The sequence below is a fragment of the Doryrhamphus excisus genome, chromosome 4 (assembly GCF_030265055.1).
Source record: "Doryrhamphus excisus isolate RoL2022-K1 chromosome 4, RoL_Dexc_1.0, whole genome shotgun sequence".
NCBI lineage: Eukaryota > Metazoa > Chordata > Actinopteri > Syngnathiformes > Syngnathidae > Doryrhamphus > Doryrhamphus excisus.
Window position 1 is genome coordinate 16,775,450 of NC_080469.1, and position 27,369 is coordinate 16,802,818.

Consider the following 27,369-nt stretch of genomic DNA (forward strand, 5'->3'; position numbering starts at 1 on the left):
CCTCATCACCATAACTGGCACCCTTCTGTGGTGGCTTCACAACTGAAGAAAAAGCAAAACACACAAGTAGTGTTAATCCTTTTGTTGGTCACTTAGTCCCAGATTTGCCGATGTCTCGATTTTTTTCCAGATAATTTCAAGCTGTACAACTTTTGGGGGGCAATGAACTTTTACCGGTTTGATTGTAATCATACAACTACACAATACAGTGTCTTTACATGATGGAAGCTATTTATCTCAAAACAGGTATTTTTTTCATGATTGACTGAATAATTAGCATCACGTTTGACTTTTTCCTCCCTGGTTTTTCCTTGTTTTTCTGACAGCTCTAGTAAGTAATTCCACGGCATGATGAATTACTTGTGAGTGTTTTGAATATTTAATGGTGAGCGTAATTAAATGCTAATTCCTACTCGTTTATTTACTTGTACAGTCTTTCCTGCCTGCATTGTTTGGCTCCCTTCTTAGCTGGTGAGTTTTTGTTCATTTACATGTCACTGTTGTGAGAATGGCGTGTGATTCCACCGCGTAGCACATCAGCAACGACTGTATATTCATGTTAAAGGTCTGGACATCAAATTGCACTTTCTCTTCCCACCCATGATTCGTCTCTTTTTAGCAGTAGTATTGTACCATGGGAGGGAGAAGTCGGGGTGGGGAGTGTGCTTCCTGAAGCACATTTCATTGCTTGGTGTTGCTGGAGCGCAGCACCATTATGAGATGTTGCATCCAGACAGCCGATCGATTAATGGCACACTTAACAGCGCTAATTAGCTCAACATGTAGAAGTGCACAAAGCGTCATGTGACCCCAGACGACCTCTGGCGCATAACTCACATCTCTGTACACACCATGTGGGCCAGCACAAGAACATAGAGACGTCTTCTGAACAGATTTTGTCGAACAGAAATTTGCCCGCTTGGGCATGCCTACCCCCTCCTTTCTGCTGTTCACTTCTCCCATCACTTCTAGTCGACTGTTTTACTACAATTTCCTAGACAATGTGGATTATTCACATTTTTACTTGGCGTCATTCTGATTATTTCCACTGTGGAAGGTGCCGGCCATAATTAGTTCCATGTGAGAGCCAAGCCAAGCAGACTTTATTTGGATAGCACTTTACAAACACCAGCCACTGACCAAAGTGCTGAACAGTAGGGCTGTCACAAGATCTCCTGAGATTAAACCGTGACAAGATTCATTCATTCATTCATTTCTCGTTGAGAAAAAAAATGTCTTGTGGGCACTACGCCTGGATTGATAATAAATAACTTAATGAATCACACAATAAGTGAAAATTTACTTGATAAATTGCCGGTTTCAATATATTGCCATCAGTCTCCCACCTCCAAACAGACAGGTAGAGCAGGGGTGGGCAAACTACGGCCCGAGGGCCAAATGTGGCCCACCAAGTGTTTGAATCTGGATTTCTAAATATTTAAACTTTTAACATACAAACTGGCAACATGACTTGCAAGTCGGATGTCTTACTTAGTAAAAAAAAAACCAACAAAACCGTAAAATTAAATGACATAGTTTGATGTGGTCTGATGTTTAAAGTGCTCCTGAAAAAAGGAACATGAGAACATACAGCTGATACTTTTACAAATAAGATTAGACAAATAATTCAAGGAAAATTATAAGCATAAAATAGTGTGTGTATGTGTGTTAAATAAAGTATTTTCTGGACTATAAGTCACTCTGGAGTATAAGTCTAGGCCCGAAATGCATAATTAGGTAGAAAAAAACATACATAAGTCGCATTTTTTGTGCGTAATTCATTTTTAATTTAGAGAACAGGCTGAATAGGTGTAAGATATGCTAACACAATGGTTATTCAGCTACACAAAAAATAAACATGAACAGAAAAGGTGTTCTGTGTTTATGTAACAAACAGCTTTTTCATTTTTAAGTTGCTCTGGTTGCAGGAACAGCCAACCTATGAAAAACAGTGCGACTTACAGTCCGGAAAATACGGTATATGTTCTGGCCCTCCGGACAATTTTGTTAACTCAATGCAGCCCACGAGTCAAAATATTTGCCCACCCCGGAGGTAGAGGGTTCATAGAACAAGAGCATGAATAGAGTGAGCCCTTTTGTCAGTCACAGAGCCTCTCTGTCTCGCTGGGTGGAGGCAGGGCCGGTAGTCTCATACTTGTTTATATAATTCTGCCCGATTCCAAATACAGTGGTAGGTGGACCACTGTAACTGACTAACTAATAAACAACCAATAATAACCTAATACTCATTTGTTGTCACGATAAGACATGGCTTATCATAACCATGTCGGTTTGTTTCCAGGTGTAACAGTTCACCTTTCTAACCATGTCAAACCACAGTCAGTGATACTCTCACCAGCTAATTGAAATGTGCGTTTTTACTTACTCTTGTACTGTTTACATCCTCTGAGAGCGACTACCACTTCATCCTCACTGCTTCTCTCTCTCTTCTCCCCCCTTCAGCGTCTTTCTCATCATCCTCACCAGTGTAATTTAGCTTGGCTAAATTAGCACTCAATTAAAAGTGAATTTGGTGAAAATAAGCGTGCCTCTGAGGGCGCTGGTGATGGAGGGAGGTGGACGCCCTAGGGGCCTCCTGGCTGGCTGTCTCGCTGCATCATGTACTCGAGGACACTGAAAGTAAATTGTGTGTGTGAGTGAAAGCAGCTGATTTGCATTTAGATAAATCGGCGTGGGTGTGTGGTCGACATTGAGATGCACAGGGACCGCCGTATGGAGCCGGACCCAACTACCTGCACCGCAGGAAGTGTGTTTTGTCAACTGTGGTGAGTGGATGGAAATATGCAATCTCCAGATATGTGGCAAAGCTTTTTTTAAGTACGCAAAAATAGTGACTTACATGAAGTGACTGTGGCCATTGAGCCATGCATTTGGCTTGTTCGACATTTGTTACTTAATTTCCACATTTGCCCTTCATCCCTCATAATACATAAAGACACTTAAATATTAAGAAGTGTCCTGTACATCGTGTCCAGAAGCCTTTCCATTAATTTTTACATTTTACAACCTACCCAAGCCTCCTCAAATTTGATTCTTCTCAAGTGCACACTAAAGTTTACTGCCTCTTCCTGCAAAATATCTTAATTCTCAAATCTTTTTAGCACTCAGTAGGGTGCACACGTCCACGAGGCCTGAAAAAGAATGCTAGAGATGGGGAGAATTCCTCCCTTCTGGCTTAGCCCACAGTAATATTTTAAAATAAGATAAAACAGATCAGGAAACAAGCGAGTGTGGTTTATAGATCAGATTGGAGATGTGCCACTCCAGCCCAGCAGGTGGCAGTGATATGTGTTACCAAGCACAGCAGGATAGGACCAAGCACAGCAGGATAGGAAACGGCAAACCATGTGAAAGCGTGTGTTGTAGTGTATAGCTTTAAGAGGACCTGCATGCATGCGAGTTGGACGCAGCGCCCTCACGTACGGCTTCTCCTGAGCTCCACTGTACCAGCGTTGCCTACGTTACCACTCTTTGAGTTCATATAAGTAAGTCATGGATAAGTCATGGGTAAGTCATGGATTTCCAAACAGTAGCTCATGGGCTACTAGTAGCTCCTAACCACTCAAGTAGCTCTCCAAAGGGTACATTGTTTGATTATCAACTCCTATACCGACAAAATTAGAAAGTGGGTTTTGGCAGGAGTCTGGAAGTACTCTGGAGCTCTTGGGAGTGTGACCAATGGTGTGCCCGGAGGAGGCTTGTGGGTGGAAGAAATTTAAAGAAACCGTTTTGGCAATCCAAGAAAATACAGCCGGAATAGGTGCAGATTCTGGAAGATCTTTCTGTGCAGGTTATCATGTGTAGCTGCATCTCACATCTCAATACAAAGGGCTAAAAATGAGCACAATAGGTCCATTTTAAGTTATTAACAAGTTAAATGTCACAACGGATAATGTGCCACTCCAGTCCTGTACTCGGCAGTAATGCAAATAACAAATGTAGTAAGATTAATCATAATAACAAAGCTTTCTTGTTCAATGAGTATCATGTTTCTGTCGCCTTTTTCTTGTTTTGCTATGAGAGTGAGAGTTGGGACAGGCCACAGGTGATTGACAGCGAGAGTTGACTGTGTGCAGATGGTGCTGCGTTGCATGGCAGTAAATATGACTCCGGTGTGACAGGTGAAGGTCAGTTTGTGTGTGTGTCAACACATACCTGTAAATCTTCTTTTTGGTCTAGTTGTGGGTCCTTGTTGTACCTCACTTTGCTGAGTCATGAGAAGACAGGTTTTAAATCCATCAGTTATACAGCAAAGCCGCCCGTTTTGTCTTGATTGAGACTCTTGATTGATAATCTTAAAGTGATGAGCGCTGTTTAACCTCTTCTTGTGCATGGACCATCTCCCATTGAAGTGTCTTCCTCCATCCATTAGAGCCTTTTCATGTGTGCGGGAATTGTACCAGTGTAAAATGGGATTAAGATGGCAGGAGACAAACAGATTTATGGACTGACAACATGATGAATCTCCAGTGCACACAGACAGTGTTTACATTGCTGCCTTGTCATGTGTCCGTCTCATTGTGGTTGTAGTATAGTGTACTAGAACTACAGCTTAGCTTGTCCATACCTGTCCCAGTAAAATGGTGTGGCATGGTATGATGGTATCATATACAACAATATTTGAAAGTGGGACAGGAGGACACAAACATTTTATCATGTTAGGTAAACCTATTTGCTGAAGAAAAGGAATCAAACATGCATCTCCCACAGGTGTTGCAAAGACTTGCCAACCTCCAGGCTTTATTTTAAAGGGATAGTTTGGATTTTTTGGCATGTACTTGTATGACATCTCCATCAGCAATGTAGTCCATTAACTGTGGCTTACCCCTCACTCGGTACCGTGCGCCCAGTTCTGTTTGTATTTTGGTGGTGAGGTTAGTTATTGGGGTTACTTATGTTTGCCGTCTCAAAACAATATTCGTTCAAAAGAGTAATACATTTGAAATGGAAAAATAAATCAGACAAATTGCTCTGCTTCAAAAGTGAAACCAAAAATTTACAATTGTTTTAGTGCTTATATTTTACTGTTTGAACATAATGTAAATGTACATTTTCCATAATAAGGAACCTTCGTGTACAAAACTGAGCATTTTTGTCACTGCAAGGACAAAATTCAGAGCTTTATTGTCTATGCCTGCTGCATGCCTGTAGTATGTTCATTGTATGATGTTTATATTATCCTACACTGTGTGGAGGTTCTCATTCTACTTTGTCAGCCGACTGTATTATGTGAGGGAGCTTTGCTGCTGACTGGGGGAATTAAAGAGTTCTCCGCATGATGGATTCAGCAAGATCAGGTAGCACTTGTGTGTGCGCGTCTCTTTATTTTACTTCCTCCTGCACCCCTCCCTTCTCTCCCTGTTTCTTCGTAATAAAGCAGAGTATTTATTTTACCCTCTCTGGCTCTCAGGTCTCTTAAAGGGTGTCAGAGACCGTCACGATATTAGACGGTATGTGTGTGTGTGTATGCAGTAGTGTGTGAGTGTGCACGCTTGCTGTCTGCTTGTCTCATCACCCATCCCAAACGTACAGTTGTGTCTGCTCGCGTGCTAACACAGAGATTGAAAGTTGCTGATTCCGAGCCGTCGGGACTCGTGGAGGAGAGGCCTCTGGCGGGGGTTGATTGAGCTGTGCTGAGCCGAGGTAGAAAAGTTACGCGAGCGCTCTATTACCTGTCGACGGAGTTTATTAGCCTTGCAGATGCGACGTAGCAGCGCCTCAGTGCAGCCGAGCAAATAATTATATGACACCGGTCCACAAGGGAGTTGGGGGGCTAAAAAGGTTTGTCCGATTCCTGTAAACAAGACATGCAGGGTTAGACGCTTTTTTAAAGTGTATGAGCCACCCCTTAAGTTGCATTGGAGTCAATCATTCTGACTTGCAGAAGCCATAGTTATTAAACACATTCCCTTTGTGCATTTTAGTGCTAAGTTTTCTAATCTGCTAATCTTTTCATTAACATTAAATGAGACAACTTTTGTGGGAACTCCATAATTTGTTTAGTTTTTGTTTTTTTTGCCAATGCCAGCAGAGAGCAAATGTGCTTTGAGCTTTTTTTTTTTTGCCGGCGAGTTAGCTCTTCGCACTTATGGGATTGTGGCTGACAGTTGGCACAGTGGATGATTTATGAGTGGCCAGGAGAGTCAGAGATGGATGAGGACAAATAACTTTCATCCAAGTTTTCCGCTGGCGACAAAGAAAAACTCATCCTCTGTCTTGTTGTTCTATGCAGCAGTTTGCTGGTTTAGTTTCCAGTTTCCTCCCTAGTTCATTCACTTTATCATCCCAGAACAGTCACATATTCACTGGTGTATCAGTAGTACAGTCGGCCCTTCTTACATCATGGTTTGAACAGTGCTTCTAGTGATTGCTGATTGGTGGTTGACAATGGCCTAGAGGCCTGACAATAGAGTGAGTCAAATAAATAGAGTCAAATGGAAAAACAAGTTATCCTCCCATTCCTTGTGGAAGTGGTAAGTTTTTGTCTTCTTTCTTTGTCCTCCTTCCCCACTGTGTTTGAAATCGTCAAGTAACTTTAGAAAAAAAAAAAGAATTGGAGGCTAACTAGTCAGCTCGGTGGCATGTCATATTTAAGTCGACTGAATAATAAAATTGTAAAGCTGACAATGGGCTGTTATTTTCTATCTACAGGGCTGTAATAATTGTACAAATTGTGTTTAGGCAGGTTTTCTATGCTCTAACTATGAATTTATTCCATTTATTATATGGAATCCTATTTTACAGAAATTCCCTTATCGTGGTCCGTTGTGGAAGCACTTAACAAGTTAAACAAAGGGACCACTGTATTTACTTTAAATCAGTGGTCTCAAACTCAATTTACCTGGGGGCCACTGAAGCTAGGGTCTGGGCGAGGCTGGGCCGCATCAGGTTTTCCAAAAAAACAAAAAAAACACATTTATTAAAAACAGAAAAATGAATAAACTTTGCTTTGGTTCCGATTTTCTACAAGAAAAGCTCTGATAAAACATTCCACTGCTCTCAAATATCTTCATTTTTATTTTTCTACACAAAATAAGATCAGAGAAAATCATAAGAAGAAAATCAATCAATCAGTAATAAATAAATATAATAATAATAAAACGGCAAATAATTAAAAACTTAAGAAACCACATATAGTTGGTGGGTAGACAAATTATTTTTTTCAGATAAAAATTAACAAAGCATTATTAGAGCCCTGTAGACATGACAAAACACGACTATAGTCACATTTATACTCTTTTTATTTACAACATATTGCGCAACTGCAGGGTCTTGAGACACATGCTAACTCGCAAACTAGAGAGCTAGTGACCTAAACGGTAGCCTCCAAGTTATTTCCTTTAAACTTAAAAAGCCAAAAACTTACCACTTCCACACGGATAGGGAGGATAACTATTAACAGTTATTTAACCTTTAACATGAACGTTAATCAAAAGTAATATTTTTTTCTGGGTACATTATACCATACAGCATCCATATCATACTTGCGTGGGCCGCACTAACATTAAACTTTCATATCAAGGCGGGGGCCTCAAACTAGTGTGGCCCGCGGGCCGCGTGTTTGAGACTCCTGCGTTAAATCTAATGTCATTGGTTAATGTCTAGTTCTAAATTAGACCACTTTGTTTCCAAGCCCATGAGAAAATATTTGTGTCTAATAATCATATACCCAAATGGGTGTTATCACGTGTAATTGATCAGAGATTATTTTATTACAGAGCTAAAACATTGAGTAATTATTGCTTGACCAATTAATGGTTGAGATTCAACAAACCAAGCAATCAGGAGGCCATTGACGGGTTTTGGACACCCAAACATGTTGGCTCAGGTTGTGGCCTTTCTCAAGATTTAGACAATCCTGTAGTCGACATTCCCGAGGCTTACCCGCTCAGTGTGTGTCCATCCCTGCTTGTCTTCTGCCTTTCTGAAGCTCCTACTGTAATCCTGAGAAAGGGATCGGTGCCACTTTTGCCTAGAGGAAGGGTTTGCGGTCCACGTCTCACAGGGACCAATCAAATGTGTCTTTTGGTTACGTGGGTTCCTGGGCTCTGGTTTGGTCAGACATTTGTCATAGACAAGCTACTGCTACTGATTGTACTTACTATCGTCTTTAAGACCTGTTAAGATCTGTTTGCCACCATCCTAATAAAATAATAATAATCTTCACTGATGAGCAAGAACATGTAAAGGTAACAGTGATATGACTATAAGTCGATATTTTTTCCTGATCAAGACTGTTCATCTTCTATTTGGGGTCTAGGAAGTCAATACATGCAAACCAACATATGGCACCAAGTAACCTCTCCCCGAGTGAGTCTTTTCTTCCTGTCACTCACACACACCAGTGACCTGGAAAGATGCAGCTGCGACAGAGACCCGCTGGCAAAAAGTGTCTCAAAGTTTGTTTGCAAGTTAGCCAACAACAGAGGAGGAGTTATGATGCTAAATTAAAGCTAATGGTAGCTTGTCAAGCAGATTTGTGTAACAACTTTTGAGCAGTAATATTACTGCAAAAAAGATTTGTCTCCTATGTCAAAAAGGTTTGAATGTTGTTTAGCGCAGGGGTTCTGGTCTCAACACGGGACACATATTTTCCACTTTTATTTAAAGCATTTTTTGTTTTTATTAAGCAATTTTTCAATCGTGGGCTGCACGGCGGAAGAGTGGTTAGCATGCAGACCTCACAGCTAGGAGACCGGGGTTCAATTCCATCCTCGGCCATCTCTGTGTGGAGTTTGCATGTTCTCCCCGTGCATGCGTGGGTTTTCTCCGGGTACTCCGGTTTCCTCCCACATTCCAAAAACATGCTAGGTTAATTGGCGACTCCAAATTGTCCATAGGTATGAATGTGAGTGTGAATGGTTGTTTGTCTATATGTGCCCTGTGATTGGGTGGCGACCAGTCCAGGGTGTACGAAGACAGCTGGGATAGGCTCCAGCACCCCCGCGATCCTCATGAGGAAAAGCGGTAGAAAATGAATGATTTTTTCACATTTGTCACTTTTGAAACATTCATACACATAATTGCATGTCCAAAGTGCATTTTATCAAATAAATGGGTAAGATGCATGTAAATAATACATCCATTCAAGTTAAATATCATCAGTTGCACTAATAAGACCAAAAAATCAGCTATTCCACTTATAACTCTGTAATGGGTACATACCGAATAGGAACACAAAATTATTGCTCATAAAAGTTCATGTATTGCATATTTACTGTATTGCATATCCGCTCCTCGTTGATGTTGCCCAGACAGCCTCCCCAGACCCCATTTCCCGACTTCCCTCTGCTAGAAGATCCGGGCTATCATGGTACGTGGACACTCACGTACCCATGTCTCTCACCGCCCCTCCCCTGAACCCTGATTTCCCTGATCGTAGCAAGCAGGTCCCCTTTTTGTTTGGACTGATAAAAGGAGGAAAGCGAGGATGGGAGGGGGGTATTAATTTGAGTGCCGACCAGATGACACATCTGCTTGTTGGTGCTTCCGCCTCTCCCTTCCCTCCTGTGGCTTTCCCTGGCCGTCATTCTATTATCTCCGGTGAGAGCGGAGGAGGCTGAGAAGCCTGGAGAACTCTCAGGGATGAGACACTCCTCTAATCCGTTCTGTGTTGTCTTTTGCACCCCCCACCCCCTTTTTTTTTTGGTCCTCCCGCTGTCTTCATTCAGCATGACCTCACTTCTTCTCCACTTCTCCACTCCCTGAATGGAAGAATAACAAGTTGTGTTTACGGCTGATGTGATCTCACGAATGACTCATAATTTTACATTACATTTTACTTCTACATTTGCACGACCAGGTCCACACAAACCGTCCTTTTTTTTTTTTTGCTTTGATTCTAGTGCGGATGGCCTGTCCTTTGTGTGTGTCACGTCAACTTCCATGGACCCTTTCCTTTTGACCGGTCCTTTGTCCTGAAATCGGGGTCATGGTCATTGGTCCGTAGCAGGCATGTCAAGGGGCGTGCTTCGTACCCTTTCTGCTCTTGTGACAGCGCTCCAGGTCCACACAGGAAGAGATTAACGCTTCTAGTAATTGTGGTCCTACTTTTTTATTTTCTATCACTGCAGCTATTATTGTTGTCTTTTGGACTTGCTGAGTTTGAATGACCTCGAAGCCAATGGGTGTCAAGTCCCCTCAAAGAGCACCTCGGCTTCCATATGGACAGTGAATGAATGAATCTATTTAAACATGGTCAACATTTTGCAATTTTCACATAAAAAGCGCACCCCTCACATTTCAGCAACCATTTATATTACGGTATAGCTTCTCAAGGGGCAATAATATAGAAATTCAACTTGGTTATATTGAAGATTAGTCAGTGTACAGCTTGAATTGCTGTATGCTGTATTTACTGTCCACTGAATAACTCGGCTGTTGTGCAACCGTCGGTTAGCGTGCAGGCCTCACAGCTAGGAGACCTGAGTTCAAGTCCACCCTCGGCCATCTCTGTGTGGAGTTTGCATGTTCTCCCCGTGCATGCGTGGGTTTTCTCCGGGTACTCCGGTTTCCTCCTACATTCCAAAAACATGCTAGGTTAATTGGAGACTCCAAATTGTCCATAGGTATGAATGTGAGTGTGAATGGTTGTCTATATGTGCCCTGTGATTGGCTGGCCACCAGTCCAGGGTGTACCCCGCCTCTCGCCGAAGACAGCTGGGATAGGCTCCAGCACCCCCGCGACCCTCATGAGGATAAGCGGTAGAAAATGAATGAATGAATGTTGTTTCCACAAACCACAAATGACGTGACACATAGGTTGGCGGTTGGGTGGTACTGTGTCTTTGTTTAAGCATCAAAGTATTAACTCAGGCTCTTAACTCAATCCCTGCCATTTTTTATGATATTGACTGATTTTTCAAGGTACACGGACTATTGTGTTCTTGGCTATGTAGACATGGTACCAAAAGAAAATTAGACTCATCTTTCATCCAAAAAAAAGGGTGCCTCTGTCTTTTTTCGTTCTTCGGTAATCAGCAGTGGAACATAGTTTCAGAAAAACATCAGAAAGAAAAAAATTGAGAAAAACTGTTTTTTGTGAAAAATATGCACTTCAAATATAAGAAAATGAATAAATGAAAATAACTCGACAAAGCAAACAAATTCCAACAAAATTCCAAATATATACTGTGACATTATGAAGCAATGGAAACTGAGTCGCATTGCAGTTCTTCAACAAACACTCTTCCAAGATGACAAGTGTCTTGCTGAGGAAGCTTAAGGTAAAGGTCACGGAGTGGTCAAGTATGTCTCCTTGAGATATGAACTGAACATCCACCAGGTTCACCAGTGATGTCATGGAGACGTGGAAGGGGATTCTAATAAAAACCTGTGCAGCTCCGGTCAAGTCCATGCCCAAGAGTATTAAGGCAGCACTACATAATAATGGTGCTCACACTAAATATTGACACCGAGAACACAATTTACAATCCTCACATAATTCAAACCCCGACCCACCATATGAGAGCAACTTTTATATTCCAATGCGGCTATAGGTCAATAAGGGCGAGCAGAGGCAATGACCTTTAACCTTGATCTTTGTCTTGTGGAAACAGATCTAAAATGTCTCTGATCAGAGGAGACAGGAACTCAGGCCAGCGGGTGCACCTCCCTTGTTTCCTTGGCCTCCTGCCCTCATCTATTGACATCCTGCAGACCCCTGCCCCCGCCCCTTTCAACCCAATTTATGCTCAGCAATCCCATGCCTGGTGCACCAATAGGGAATTACTGTAAGGATGAATGTGAGGCTGTGGGGTTGGAAGGCGGGGGTGGGCCGTCTTGTCTGAAGCTGTCACTTCACGCTGACACGGTGTGACTCGGAGTGACACTGAGCTCCACCGTAGTGTCTGGGAGCAGTCTGGGCTCTGGAAATGTGACCTGTGTGACCCGCTCTGGCCGCTGGGATCGACAGAGGGCGGCCTTTTGTTTGTGCCGTGTAAGTGTTGCATGGGAGAAAAAGACTTCCATGTCCCGTAGGAACAGCTCAGAAGAAGCTTGCCGAGCTTCCACGGGATGAGGCGAGAATCGAACAACTCTTAATGCTCACATAACAGATACGGAAGGCATAACGTCATTCATGTGGTTAATTTGGAGTGGTAATGAGTTCAGACTAAACTAATCGGATTCCAGTATGGGTGTGACAAGGATAGATCGCTGAGGCAAATATGTGTTGACAAGAAATCTGGAGGAAAATAACCGACAAGTATGCAACAAAGTAGGACTAGAAGTAACGTAAAAACCCCAATTATCTGCAGCATTGCAGCATCGACCCCAAGCGCTTTTTGCAGATTTTTACTTGTGTAATTAATGAGCGAAAAGCCTTGACTGTGCTGTTGACATTCTGTAACCATTCCCTTTAGCTATCAAGATCCTGCATAAGTAAATTACAAATTAGGATTTTATACAAGAGCATACTTAAAAAAAAAAAACGATAGGGACTTAATACTTCTTTAAATATTGTCAGACACGTTTATTATTGACACTTTTAATTATTATATTATTGTATTTCCACAAATGCATTATTCTATTACCTGATACTGATTTAAATGCTTGATTTTGTATTATTACAACTGGTGGCCCTCGACCAAAAGTGGAGTGTTTAACACAGTCTCCGTCTGACACACAGCTGCAGATATCTGCTGGAGACTAGCACAAAAAAAATTGTCCAACGCCAAATCAGTTGGCATCACAATAAAAAAAAATTGTTCAACTTCTCTTTACCTTTTTTGTTTGTTTTTGCTCCAGAATGCTTTGCAGCATTTCGTCCTTGACATACCCTGTAAACTTCAGCTTTACGGATGCCATGCGTACTCTCCAATCCCTGTGTGATGTGTCAATGACGGCGACTGCTACACTTTTGGATTATACGTCATAAGAAAGTTTATTACAGCCTGTTTGATTGATGGAAGCTGTTTATTTCTTCAGTTGGCGAATAAGCGAGACACGACAAAACACCAGATTTGAAAATGTATCAATATTTAATGGGAAGGTTCAAACATAACCTTCCTTGGTGGAGGTAAAAATGATACAAAAATATGGAGCGGCGAGTTCCTTGCAGCACAGACCCTTCTGACGCCCCCGCCCCCAAACCCCCGCTGTGCAACTCTAAGGGAACGTTTACTGGACTGTGACAACCTTCAGTTAGCCAGAGAAAACTCCCCCACTAGTGTATGGACTTGCCCTAACAATGTGATTAACATGCAGCATGTACGTTTCTAGTGGCGCCATTGTCGCCCTTTCACCTTTTGTCTGCGTTTCACTGCCAACTTGTCCTTTTTGTGGACGTTGAGCTGCGCTGACAGTCTCGTGTTTATGAATCCAGGCGCACAATAATCCTCCAACTCTGCCTTTTTCCCTCCCTTCCAGTGAATAAAACGATAATCAAAGCAAGAGTTACTTATGTGAGAAAATGCAAATAGCTTGCACCCAGCCACTTGGATGTTTCCTGTCCACTCTTTTGTCGCACAAGACTCATTTTAAAGTTAAATACAGGAGAAACTACCTTTTTATGTTGTCCCCCCCCCCCCCCTTCAAATTTCCACAAGCACTGAGGTTCTCTGTGGAGAAAACGCAGCCTTGCTTTCGCTCCATCCATTTTGCAAATACACAAGCCTTGTTAGACCGCTGCACTTGCGTGTATAATGATGCGTCCTGCTTTAGGCACAAGGTAAGACTAATGGATATCTCCACTGTACTTGTTTGTGTAGCTCTCCCGTAGATGTAAGTGGTGACATTGGGGGTTCCAATTACCTGTGCAATATCAATGTGGTGCTTTAGCACAGAGACTTGACTCCACTTACAGATGATACCTCTCTCTCTCCGAGGGTCTTTACTCTTCCTCCTAACATGTTGTGTCATATAATAGATGAGCTGACATTCTCGGAGACTCGATGGGAGCCCCCGCTGCAGTGTAGCGATGACGGATGCTACATTTGTATGTGTGTACTGTATGTGTGATTGGCACCTGTGGCGTTGTCAACAAATGTATCTGCTCGGAGTCAACACTTTAAGCATCTAAATCGGTGTTGTGCTTGCCTAATGGCGGTATTTGTGAGGTGTCATACACATTGAGCTTGACTCACTGTACCCATTTCTCGCTGGTTGCTTTGTCTCCTGCTACTTCAATTACTAATTTTATTCTCTCTTTATTTGCTATATTGATGTCACCTTAACATAGGATGAAAAACATGCATTTAGTTGAATAAACTGTACTGTGATTGGATAGGAAAACCTGAAAGTTGCTACTATGGCCCTCTGAGGTTTAAAGTCATATTGCAAAATATACTTGACGCATCGTCATACACTGTTGGAGTGAAGCAAAAAAACTTAAATTAATATATATTTATTAAATTAAAATAATGAATTCCAAGGTTTTTTTTGAAGCTGTGGTGGTCTGTTGCATCGGAGGGTAGGCCAAATTTTGTGGCAAACTTGCTGAGAGGACTTAAACTGAGGATCTAAATTTGACACAAATCTATATTTAATTTGAAGCCTGCTTTAGACAAATGCGAATGAATCGGAAATGACTTGTTCAATAATATATTTTTTGGTTCAAAATAGCACAATTAACAATTTAAATATTTTTAAAATTTAGAGTCCAGGGATATGATAGGAGGAGTGTATCCAACTTGCAGCACTTTTAAAGCTACAATGACGAAAAGAAAGGAGAGCTGAGATATTTGACTTACTATATGTGACCGCCAACAGTTAAATTGTACTTTAGTTACAAAGCACATCTGGTGTGCTTATTTGTCATTAAATAAAGGCGTCCTGTTTGACTAGAACACAATACGAAGAGGTGAAGCAAATATTCTTTCAAGCTACTGCTTGCTGTCACAAAAGCAGTGAGAGCCTGGCAAAATGTGTAAACAAAGATGCCAAAAAGGCAAATGAGATTGAAATGTGAACAGTCACACACGCTGGCATAGATAGGCTTAGCCTGTGACAAGTTGTTGTCAATTCACGACACATTTTACAGACTATTTTTCATTGTCACGATAATAAGGAACAAAGTGAACATCAACTCAAGGTACTTTTATCTAGTGACGCATTCGCAAGTGCCAGCAGGGCTGACAGGCTATTCCGGTGTATCAAAATAAAGCACAGCGAAAAATATTTATGATTTTTTAAATTGTTTTCAAGCTAATTTTGGACAATATCTGTGTCAAATAATAAGCTATAAATATATCTGTACAGCATATATGCAATCATGCAATAGATTAACATTGTTTTCAGGTAGGTTGCACGGTGCGCATGGCCACACAGGGAGGAGACCCGAGTTCGATTCCACCCTTGGGCATCTCTGTGTGGAGTTTGCATGTTCTCCCTGTGCATGCGTGGGTTTTCTCCGGTTTCACATTCCAAAAAGCTTAATTGTTAATAACACCAAATTGTCTGTAGTTATGAATGTGAGTGTGAATGGTTGTTTTTCTCTATGTGCCCTCCGCCTCTCGCCCAAAGACAGCTAGGATAGGCTCCAGCAAGCCCGCGACCCTCATGAGGATAAGCGGTAGAAAATGAATGAATGAATGTTTTCAGATAAAAAAAACAAAATGAAATGGCGGTGCGCCACAATCAATTACATGTAGCGGAAACACTGTAATTACTAATTAAAATGTTTAAAATCTGACTTTACATGTATTTGCAACCTGACACGTTTTGGAAAAACTAAAATAAAAATGGTAGAATTGCTGAAATGAGTCAATAAATGAAGGTCAGGTGAAACAAAGGAGAAACATGTAACTGCTTTGCACGACTATTAAAAATGTTACTCATTTTCTATAGGAAAAATGATTTTGATCATGTTTTTTTCTGTAAATTAGAATTAAAGGTCTGACTGGTTGCACCATAGATTCAACTTTATCTTGTGTTTAGCGTACTTGCTCCATGACTATCAATCTTGAATGTGACAGTGTGTGTCATGTGCATGCCGCAGTGTGCTGCCCGTTAAGGGGCTGAGTACTCGGCTCTGAGTGGACAACGGGCCCTGTGCACCGTCAGACCAATTAGGCAGCAAAGCAAGACTAATGACTGTGGATCACTTGGCCCCTGAAGGATGGAGCTGTCCCATTTGGACCGCCTCGTTATGTGATTGAGTATGGTGTGTTTGTGTTGGCCCCTGTGTCCATGTGTGTGTTTGTTAATGTGAAGCAAGGTCTAAATGATGACAAGCAGATGCCTGCAGTGGGCACATCCACCCAGAATTCTCCACAAGGCGACACCTTACAGGCCCACATCTGGTTGCACCATTGGGGGGGATGTGCAGAGTGAGGATAAATTAATTTCTATGGTTCCCTCCTTTCTAAGCATGCTAATTAAACACTGTGTGTTTGAGTGTGCATGTCATTGAGTGTGAATGACTCAGTCACAGTTCAGTAATGCTTCTAATGTTGAGAGAGAAGGACAACGGCATGGTGGAAAGATGCTGAAGACAGAACCGAAGCCTTGTTTTTGTTGCTGGCCGTTGGGAAACCACCAGGGGGTGACACCTCCAGGGATTGAATGATAATGTTTTGGTTAAGCAGCAAATGCCAGCTTTCGCTTGTACATTGGCCTTCATCTGGATTTCCTATGCAGTTTGGCCCCAAGTCTCCTGCAGACTTTGTTGTGTTTTTCTGTTAAGATTTGCAACAGCTGTGTTGCTCTTTTTACAAAACTATGTAAGATTCGATGAAAAGCAAGCTTCGATTTACTGGCTGCTGCACTTTGATACAATTCGGGACTGTGCTCTGCGCTCTCAATTTTATTTTCTGTTTTTGCAGTTAGTAAATCAATCGGTTAGTCCCCGCTGGATCTCAATTCTTCATCCTATCAAGACATTTTGGATGATTTTATGCTTATAACTTTGTGGGAACAGATTGGAAAAGGCTCTTTTTTGTACACTGCAGAAATCTAATCAAGATGAAATATTTGAACTTGAGGTCAAAGATTTGACCCGTTACTTCTATACTGTTGCTGCAATTTCTCAGAATTTGTGTACTATTTTGTGGACTACTTTCTTTTTGTGACTTTGATTATTTCCTTTGTGCAAAGTGCCGTCTGTTCTGAGTTCTTTGCACAAGTAGTGATCGTGTTACATGACTTAAATGACATTTTGTTATTCCCCACATGAGTGTCATCGTGGGTGTGCAATGGGTTTATTTATTTCTATTATGAAATGCCCAGTCTAGGGTGTACCCTGCCTCTCGCCGGAAGTCAGCTGGGATAGGCTCCAGCACCCCCCGCGACCCTCGTGAGGAAAAAGCGGTAGAAAATGAATGAATGAATGAAATGCCCCAGTCTAGGGTGTACCCTGCCTCTCGCCGGAAGTCAGCTGGGATAGGCTCCAGCATACCCCCACGACCATAATGAGGATAAGCAGTATAGAAAATGGATGGATGGATACACTCTTCTGCATTTTGCGCGTATGCTAGTGCCCCGCCTCTACCCACCTGGACAAAGAGTGTCTCCAAATAGGTATGAATGTGAGTGTGAATGGTTGGTTGTCTACATGTGCCCTGTGATTGGCTGGCGACCAGTCCATGTGTGCCCCGTCTCTTGCCAGAAATCAGCTGGGATAGACTCCAGCATACCCCCGCGACCATAATGAGGATAAGCAGTATAGAAAATGGATGGATGGATACACGCAATCATACTGATGGCGAGCGACGGGAATTTTGAACATGAGCATTACAACACATAGAGGTAGCCACAATGGTGCATCAATCAGTGTGACCAATCACAGTGGAGTGGGCGTGCCCGGAGGCAGGCCCATATGTGGGTGAAATAAATTAAAACAGGCCATTTGGAAATCCAAATGAGATGACATGCCTTTATAATTAGACTTATGCTTTTTACAACTAATCCCCCCCCCCCCCCCCCAAAAAAAAAAACAAAACAAAAAAAAAAAAACTTGTTGCCCCGACCCTGGCTTGTTATATGTGTAGTCACTTTAAAAGAGAGAGGGCAGAAGATGGAAAGACACAATAGAATTTAAATTTACTCTATTAATTTATGTAAATGGTTCCGAGCAGTTGTTTGTATGTAGGTGTTAAATAGCTGAGCCAAGCATTGCCGTGTAGCCTGTATGTAAATGTAGGTGTGCGCTAATTGAAATTCAATACCCTTCTCATCTTGCGAGGGTTGCCGGCCTTTCTCAGCTGAGCTTGGCCTCCTCCTCCTCTTTTCTCTTCCTCTTTTCCACCGCGCTCGTTTGCCCTCCAACCTTACCTAAGTGGGTCTTTAATTTAAAAGTAAGCGCATTAACTTTCTCAAACACGGGGGTAGATAAAGCACTCCTTGCCAACAGATGAATAAACAGCGAAATAAATAACGCTCTATGCGGGTTCGTTCCCTCACACACACAAGCAAACACGGAGGGGGATCGATAAACAGTGGTATTGAGGCATCTCTTGAGGTCTGTGTCTGGCTCAGTGTGATGCTTGATTTATTTGTTCTTAGCAAGAGACGGCAAATCAGTACTTCCCCTCAGGCCAGAGAGGCTTCACACAGACAGGCAACCTACTTAGTGTCACTCCTCAACCCCGCCGGATAAGGCATCTGCACGAGCTCTTTATGTTCCGCTATATTATTTATTGTCATTATGTTTGCATATTCCCTTTGTATATAATAGCTAAAGGCCATCCCAGGTATTGTGAAGTGGTGAGATGCATTAAAGGTGCGGTTTGTGTGGGATGATGAAAGCCTTATAAAGACTTCGGGCCACTTTACACCAGAGGTTATTCTAAGCATTTAATTTTAAAGGCCAAAGTGGTCAGATTGTTCAGCTCAGTTTAGTATAGAACAGAGTCCGTGGGCAAGCCATAACCAGGCAAGGAAGTATTTCTGGATCAAAGACAAAAAAGGAAAGTATCGTATCTTTTGGAAATGTGTATATATTTTAAAAGACATTATAAGTGCAATTATTGTATTGGAAAAATAAAATACTGTTAGAAATCCCACTTTTTTTGCACGTCTGCCATTTTTTGTTTTATTATGTTTCACCGAGCTTTCATTCCCACATTCTTCAGTGGTGCTGGAACGCATCATAGTTGTGTGCTATGAGACAAAGTACAAGTTATGTATAACTTTCTCTGATGCTGCCAAGTTCCTTTCTTCTTTCACCTCAACCGTTGTTTCCAAATGCTAATGCTGTGTGTGTGTGTATGTGTGTGTGAATGCGTGAAGGTGAGTTTTGACATTATTATGTGTGTGTTGAATGTTAATGTGTGTATTTGTTCTGTGCGCAACCTCAAGTTAATTCCTGCCAGCACACGGCTGTCACCAATACGTCAAACAACGATGTTGTCTCTGGAAAACCAGACTCCAGCTTTATAACAATGGTGAGCCTGCATTGATTTTATGCTGTTAAATAGAACTGCATTTTTTGTTCAGTACAGTCAGACAACAAAATGGGTAGCGTTTTTACTATGAACAAGGCCAGGATTGTGTTGTTGGTCTTTGAGCTTTTGACGGCTGTAAAGTGTAACGGCAAGACAAATTGTCTGTGCAGGGCTCGACAATAACGATGTACCGATGGCAAGTTAAAACAAAATTGGGGCAAGTAAATCCAATCATTAATATTCCCGTCGGGCAAGTGCACTTTGGCATTTTATTAGCGGCAGCACATCAAATGATGGCAAAGGTGAGTGAATCACATTGCTGTGACAATTTGAAGTGGTCACAATGAAACACCACCGATTAGATCCAATACCAAGTGCTGATTTTGCACAAGCTACAAAATCTAGCGCTTCCATTTCTCTGTGTATTTTTCTCACCTTTGCTTCACAAATTATTGTTTGACCATTGAACATTTTTTTCTGGATTAAAAACACTTTACTATTACACAAATGTGTCACATGTTTCATTGTGGTGCACAACTTATAAATATCACTGCTTACTACGACTACGATGTGTAAGGTAGTATGGCATGCCATGTTAACATACATCTCCACAATTTTTCAGACATTCCTCCAAATACAATGCATCAGTACTATTATCTGATGAATTATCAGCATATATTGATATATGATATCATTATGGCAGTCTTTTCATTTTACATCGGGCAAGTTCGGGCAAGTAGTTCTCACCTTAAGGATTCCCCATGGGCAAGTCATTTTTGTTTTTAACGTAGAGCCCTGCTGTGGTTATTTTTCTATGACCCTCTGTTACATTGTGCGTGTCTTTGTTTTGTGAGTAAGTGACGGTAGGAAAAGGTCTTATTCGCTTACTCGTGAAGTGAAAGACTTGTGACAATCTAATGCAACCTGAAGTTTGCATTTTCCGAGAAAGACTGATAAAACACTGAAACACACCTGGATAAACAGGTGGACAAAACTCGCATATGCATAACATGCATATTAGTGTTTTTCTTTTGATTTTTTTGTGGCTCGCTTTGCTTTGTCGTCTGCACATGTAGATTTTCCAACAAAATCTCACCCCTGTTGTCATCTAAACCAACCATTAGAAAGTTGTATTGGGTTTGGGCGTAAGATGTACAGCAGAAAGGGACAGAGTGGAGCACTCACCTTGCCCCAGGCCTCTCCTTAAGGCCTGACGCTGTGTGTCGTGTTCCTCAGCTCCTCAGTTCCACTTGCTCTCCTTTACCTTTCTTTTCTCTCCATTGCCCTAAGACATGGAGCCAAGCTGTCCTCTGCAGAGCCACAACTGGCTCGGTTGAGACAGAAGGCAGGGGTACAAAAACCTCTTTGAATTCCTTTTCATCGCACTTCTGACCTCTCTGTCTTAGAGGACAAACAAGCTTGTTTGGCCCTGCCGCTCTTTCAAAAAACTTTTTCTTGGAAACTTTTAATGAAGAGTTACCTCTTTGTTCGTACTACAGTGGATTGCGTTCAAAGAAATATGACTCAAGACTAAGTAACTTTTTTTTTTAAACTGCCAATGTGCCAACCAGTCATGTTGATTGTTTTTGGCTCCTGCACCATTTGGCTTGAACCTGGGGGGGGGGGGGGGGGGGCTCCAGTGAGTACCTCCACATTGTCCACGGGGAGGGGATTGGGACACAGCTTCAACAAACCTGACCTCTTCTTGGCGCAGAAAACACATCACGTCTTTTTTCACACCGTAATCCTTTTCACAATATTGTTATGACCAGGCCTTTATACCACTGCCATCATTGGCCCTGACATCACATCAGCCACAGAAGACGAAAGGAGCACCATCAGCAGCTGTGGTCACCTATGCCAACACCCAATAACAATATATATATATTTTATTTTAACGTGGCAGAGCTAGTTCATGTGGTTTGTTGGACTTATGACTTTGGTGGTGTTGGCAATCAAGAAAGAAAAGTTGAAAGCTTGGCGTGCTAATTTTGAACTTCATAAAATGTATCAGGCAAGTGCTGTTTAATATTTGACTACTGTACGCAACTTAAAAAAATGAATCACGCGGCCTACACAACGGTGCAGCTAATTTATGGCCAAATTCTAATCTTGTGACATCTTCTTTACTTCAGAACTTCTAGTAATCATATAAATACAGCACTATGGTGCTCGTGTGTAAGTGAGGAAACAATATGTCTTTCTTAGGAGCCAATCGTGAGCTATCTGAGCTCACAACCTTGTCAACCCATTGGGAATCGCAGGAGGTCATTATTCAATATAATCATATGGCTCACTGTGTCATCTTACAAAGAACACTAAACTCACCGCACAGCATCTTAACATTCAGAAGGCATACCTGTGGAAATAGTATCAATATGAGTTTAAAATATAAAAACATCTAAGTTAATGCATTGCGTCTGAGCAAAGTATTCTGCCAGGGTGCTGCAATGACGTCAGCCTCCCTCTGTGCTCCTCTAGCTAAGGAACTAATGACTCAACCGGATTTTAGTTGGTAACGTCCTAAAGATCACAATGCAGGTACTGCAACTACTTTGATGTATGAATCCAAGATTGAGTGTAAGGGTCTAAACGTACATCATATGCATTTGAGGCACATGCAAATTTGTTCCCTTGGTACACTGGAGTCTGCGATCTATAGAAATTACGGTAGGGTGAATGTTTTTGTCATACAGTTGTGGGAGCTATTGTAAGGTGGATATGATTTAATAGTTGTGGCACTGTTGTAGCATCACAATGCTTTTTCTAAAAAAGATATACAGGAATTTTTTCCTCACCCTAATAAGGTCAAAGGGGCCATTTTAGTTCCCATGTCGTGTGTTTTTTAGTCTCCATGAAAAGGAAAGAGGAATTACAAACTGATATTAGATTTATAAAAGTATAAAAAATATATTCAACAGAATAGAATTGCATGGACAGTAAACCAGACAGTCAGGGATCCCCGCAGCAGTTTCTGTGCTCTTCTAGTCTCCATGTCAGAAATGGAGGGAGTGCTCCTGATCGATAGCTCCGTCCGCCTTATGTATTTGTTGTCCATAGACTGATCGGCTCCAGTGTCTCCCAAGATAACTCTCTACAGCTTTCTTTGATGAAGTTGGTATGACCTCAGAAAGTGATAGTTGGCACTCCTGCAATGTAATGATGCTTTTTCCTGCTCTCTGACAGTGCCTATTTTGGCTACACTCTGACCATATCTGGCTGCTGACGAGGCCTGTCACGATAACAAATTTGGTTATCGAAGATGCTTAATAGTTAATAATAATAATAATAATAATAATACATTTTATTTGTAGAGCGCTTTTCAGAGTACCCAAAGACGCTTTACAGAAAAAAAAGAAATCAAAATAGAGTTGAGTAAAAACAGAGTAAACGATGCATTTAAATACAACAACCATACATTAATTCAGAGCTAAAACAAGGCTAAAAACAGGACGGGGCGCAGCAGTCAGGTATAAAAAGTTGAGAGGATTCTCACTCTCTTTTGTGTTCTTTTTATATAGAACCAACATGCACAGACACATGCAGAGTGAACCCTATTTCGACTACAAAGCCCTCCAAAAAAAAAAAAAAAAAACTTTTCTCGAGCTAGAATGCACAGAAAAGGGAAAGAAATAGGTGTTCATGGCAGTTCCCCTTTAAATCATATACTAATACTGTCATGCTAAAATCTATTCAGGACCACAGTTATGCTCCAGTGTGCTTTTATATGTCACTCTGTTCTCCAATTGGTCACACCATTATGCTAAAATCTACTGGTCTATGTCTCCTGATTAATGAAACATCAGTAAGTAATAATGCAATATGTACCAAAATAATACATTCAGAAAATGCACTGAAAAACATGTTGATACATTTATTGTGTAGTGCATTGGTCACAGCAATGTTATGGTAACAACATGTTGTAATGTTGATGTTCAAAATTCTGACGGTCATGAACCCACCTCGATGTTAATATTATTGGTGGATAAGGAGGAAGTGTTGTTGGACAGAGAGGGAGTAGGAGACAAGTGTGTTGAAATTGAGCACTCCTGTTTGTGTTCAGTTTGGCAATAAAACTTGAAAAGCGACTGTATAAGAATGCTACATTACATTAACTCTCGCACGAAAAAAAAAGAAACGTCAGCAAGGAAACTATCCCAGTGCTAACAAGTGAGTCTGTATTATGTCATATTTTCAATTATTATATCTCCTATATTGAGTAATACAAGTGGAAATGTGACTATAAGGGTGTTATTTCACGTCTAGAGGACTCTGATAGTGTTAAACTGTATTTAGAAAATATGTACATTGGGTTTTCTGTGCTCTAACTAAGAAATGCTACTTCACTTCTAACGGTTGGGTTTGGAACCAATTAACCGTGATAAACAAGGGATAACTGTTAGTTGCTAAAGGTGCAAATTACAGATATTTTTCTGTGTTTTTTGGTACTTCTGCACAATTACCCTTGGACTCACTGAGGTTAAATGGTTATGCTGTCCTCAGATGGAAAAAGAAGAAAATCCCCAACTCACCCTTCTCCAAAGCAGAGCTCCTCTAGAGATATAGTGAATATTTTAACACGACAAAGATTTGACTTTTTAAGAGTCTACCAAATTGGACGCCCGCTTTAACAGCGTTTTAATATTCTGTTTAGATGCTCAATTAGATTTGTAATTACTCCTCAGGCATGATTGCGTTTATATTGGTGGAGTTCATTAATACTGGGGGACCCCCGGTCTGTAGCGAGCCATGCAGTAAAAATGAAATTAAAAACTCTGAACACGAGAGGCTCCTGCGGGGCCGTGTGGAGGCTGTGTGATGCAGATTAGAGCCTGGCTGTGAATTGTTACATTCAGTCTGTAACATTCTCATATTCGTCTGTGTTGTGCTTGACCTGATATGAAATATGTCGTTTTTGATGGAAGGTAGAAATCAACTCATTCTGTAACGATGGCACACCTCCTGGCTTTACTTTAAGATGTGTCGTGAAGCCTGTTTAAACGTGGTGGTTGTATACACAGGGTCTCACAGAAGAAAAAGAAATGAAACATGATAAATCATAAAGAACACAATGTACCTTAACTTTGATCACATAGGATGACTGATGTGCTCATGTGTGAGTTTGATGTTTTGGTGTATATTCTTCTTGTCTTCTTTGGTGTTCATGTTGCATACATACAACAAAAACCAAAGATAGGGAAAGCACATGCATTAATTAATCCAAATCAAATTAATTATAATTAATTAATTCAGTCCCAAATAGTTTATTTATACATATTTTGCCTTTTTTTCTACTCGAGAGTCACAAATAGGTGATGATGCAACTCCATAATCGAGGAGAGCACATTTGGTGCAGTTTTAAGCCGCAGCAACCAGGAAGTAAAAAAAAAACATTTTAATATGTACATGCACACACACAGTTCAGTTGCAAATATGAAAATTGTAATCAGTTCACGGTGTTATGTTATTTTCATGTGTGTTTGTGTTGTTTGTATTGTGGCATGGTTGTTTTGACATTTTGGCTCGGTATCTATGGCTAAGGGCCGCACGGTGAATGAGTGATTAGCGTGTGGGCCACACAGACAGGGAAATCCTGGTTTGATTCTTCGCTTGGGCATCTCCTTTTGGAGTTTGTATGTTCTCCCTGTGCCACTAACATGCATGTTAGGTTGAGACGAAGACTCCCAAATTGTGAGTGTGAATGGTTGTTTGTCTATATGTGCCCTGTGATTGGCTGGCGACCAGTCCAGGATGTACCCCGCCTCTTGACAGCTCGGATAGGCTCCGACATAACTGTGACCCTAGTGAGGATAAGCCTAGAAAATGGATGGCTGAAAGTGAAAGTTATATTACAAATGCATCTTTTCACAAAAACCTGTTTTTCTCAATTTTTTTGTCGAGATCTGATGTTTTGCTGAAACTATGTTCCACTGCTGATTACTAAAGAATGAAAAAAAGACAGAGATACACTTTTTTTCTGATGAAAGATGTCTAATTTTCTTTCGGTACCATGTTCACGTAGTCAAGGACGCAATAGTCTGTATGCCTTGAAAAAAAATTATAATTGATGCAAAAAAGCTAAACCGCCTGAGTTAATACTTTGATGCTTAAACAAAGACACACTGCGACTTATGTGTAACATCATTTGTGGTTTGTGGAAACACAACATTCATTCATTCACTTTCATTTTATACTCATGAGGGTCGCGGGGGGTGCTGGAGCCTATTCTGCCATCTTCAGGAGAGAGGCTGGGTACACCCTGGACTGGTCGCCAGCCAATCACAGGGCACATATAGACATATAGACATTCATACCTATATTTCCTATGGTCGCCAATTAACCTAGCATGTTTTTGGAATGTGGGAGGAAACCGGAGTACCTGCAGAAAACCCATGCATGCACGGGGAGAACATGCAAACTCCACAAAGAGATGCCGGAGTGGGAATCGAACTCGGGTCTCCAATCTGTGAGGCCTTCACACTCACTCCTCGGTCGCCGTGCAGCCAGAAACACAACATAATGTGTGCAAAACAATGACATCCTTTCTTGTTTACATTTCATCTGCGTGTTGTTCCAAAGATGGCCGTCCACAGAGTTCAGGCGAGGAGTCCGAGACGAGACTCAGATGTGTTGACAATTCCCTGAATAATTTAGTCATGCATTCCTCCGGTGTGTTCAAGCAACACCTGCATCTGGTGCACTCACTTTGGTCCCGTCATCTTCTCTCTGGATCATTCGTTTCTTCTGGCACCCTGTCCCTTCCTGGCACACTGTATATGGAAGCCCAGGTGGTTCAGTCTCCCAGTGTAGCACTCGCAGCGCTGTCAGAGAAATACAAAGGCTTTTTTCCCCCACTGCTTCATGGATTCCAAAATTAAATTAGACGAATGGTTGAGTCCTGCCAGTTCGGTCACACCACCTGGGCGGAGTAATGGGAACATTTGGTGTAAGAATTACAACAAAAAGGCTTGTGATTCATCTTACATTTGCTTTTACTTACGTCTTGTTCTCATTTCATTCACAAATGAGCCCACAGAAATGGCAGAAATATTGACTCAATCTTACTTCTTAGGCATCCTGCACATAATTTGCTTTCACCTTGCTCGAGTATAATACATAATAGAGTGCCTTTTCATGAATTGTCTGGCTTTGTTCCCAACATTAGGCATAGTCTGCTGCCCCTGTCAACAGTCCCTTTCCTGGCATTTAAATAAGCAATGATCTGCCAAATTGTAATAGTTTATAATACAACTGTCTGCTTATTTGTTCATTTCTTTTTCCTCCCCATGCCAAAAATAAAAGTCATTGTCACATTGAATAATTCTTTGAGATATTCTCTCTATTTGTTTGGCTGCCAACTGCTGAATGATGCCAGTTAGCTTTGGCTCCTGCTGTCTCGCCCGGAAAAGGACAAATTGTAGTGAACAAGCCACAGTTTCCTTCTAAAGAATGTTTCTTGCTGTTTTTAGTGGAAGAACTGTGGCCTCTTGAACTCGAGTCCTTTTTAAACTAAGCTATGATTACCTGTCCAACTCCAGTTTAAGAATTTCCAATGCTAATTCTTCAGATACTGTTAATGATGTTTAGTTTCTGCCAGGGTTTGAGGAAGTTAGGAGTCTGAGTGAGGTTGTTGTCGCACAATGCACTCTTTATGAACTCTTTAATGTGGCAGAAATACAGGGTATCATACAGGGTATCGCCATTATGATTCATTTGGCTTTGTCTGTATTCTTGTCTGCAGGCTTAGGTCCACACATTTGTGTAGTGTAACTTTTTAAAAAAATCCCTGCAGAATGGCAACCCAGGTAGACATCACGGTATCCAAGGAGGTTACTGTATAATTCACGAAATTTCATGTAAATGCAAGCAGAGGTGTTTTTGTTGTTGTTGTTGTCTGCAGACCTCACCTAGTTACGGTTAGACATGCTGTATGCATATTCATTCATATTGTTACATGAATTTGGGAGTAAAGCCTGTGGCATCAAGTCAATGAGTTCTCAAAAGGAAGACTATCGAACAGCCATAA

General features: G+C 41.4%; 1 protein-coding gene across 5 annotated transcripts in view; it reads left to right on the top strand.

Annotated features, from left to right (window-relative positions):
- fbxl17 (F-box and leucine-rich repeat protein 17) overlaps window positions 1–27,369 on the top strand; it is a 229,279-nt gene that overhangs the window by 15,299 nt on the left and 186,611 nt on the right. The window contains exon 7 of one of the 5 annotated variants that reach the window (XM_058071441.1): window positions 18,463–19,343. The exons of the other annotated variants lie outside the window; for them this stretch is intronic. Coding sequence (XP_057927424.1) covers window positions 18,463–18,699 — 237 coding nt within the window. The 3' untranslated portion in view covers window positions 18,700–19,343. Of the gene's footprint in view, window positions 1–18,462; window positions 19,344–27,369 lie in introns of those variants that run through there. 5 annotated transcript variants of the gene reach the window in all.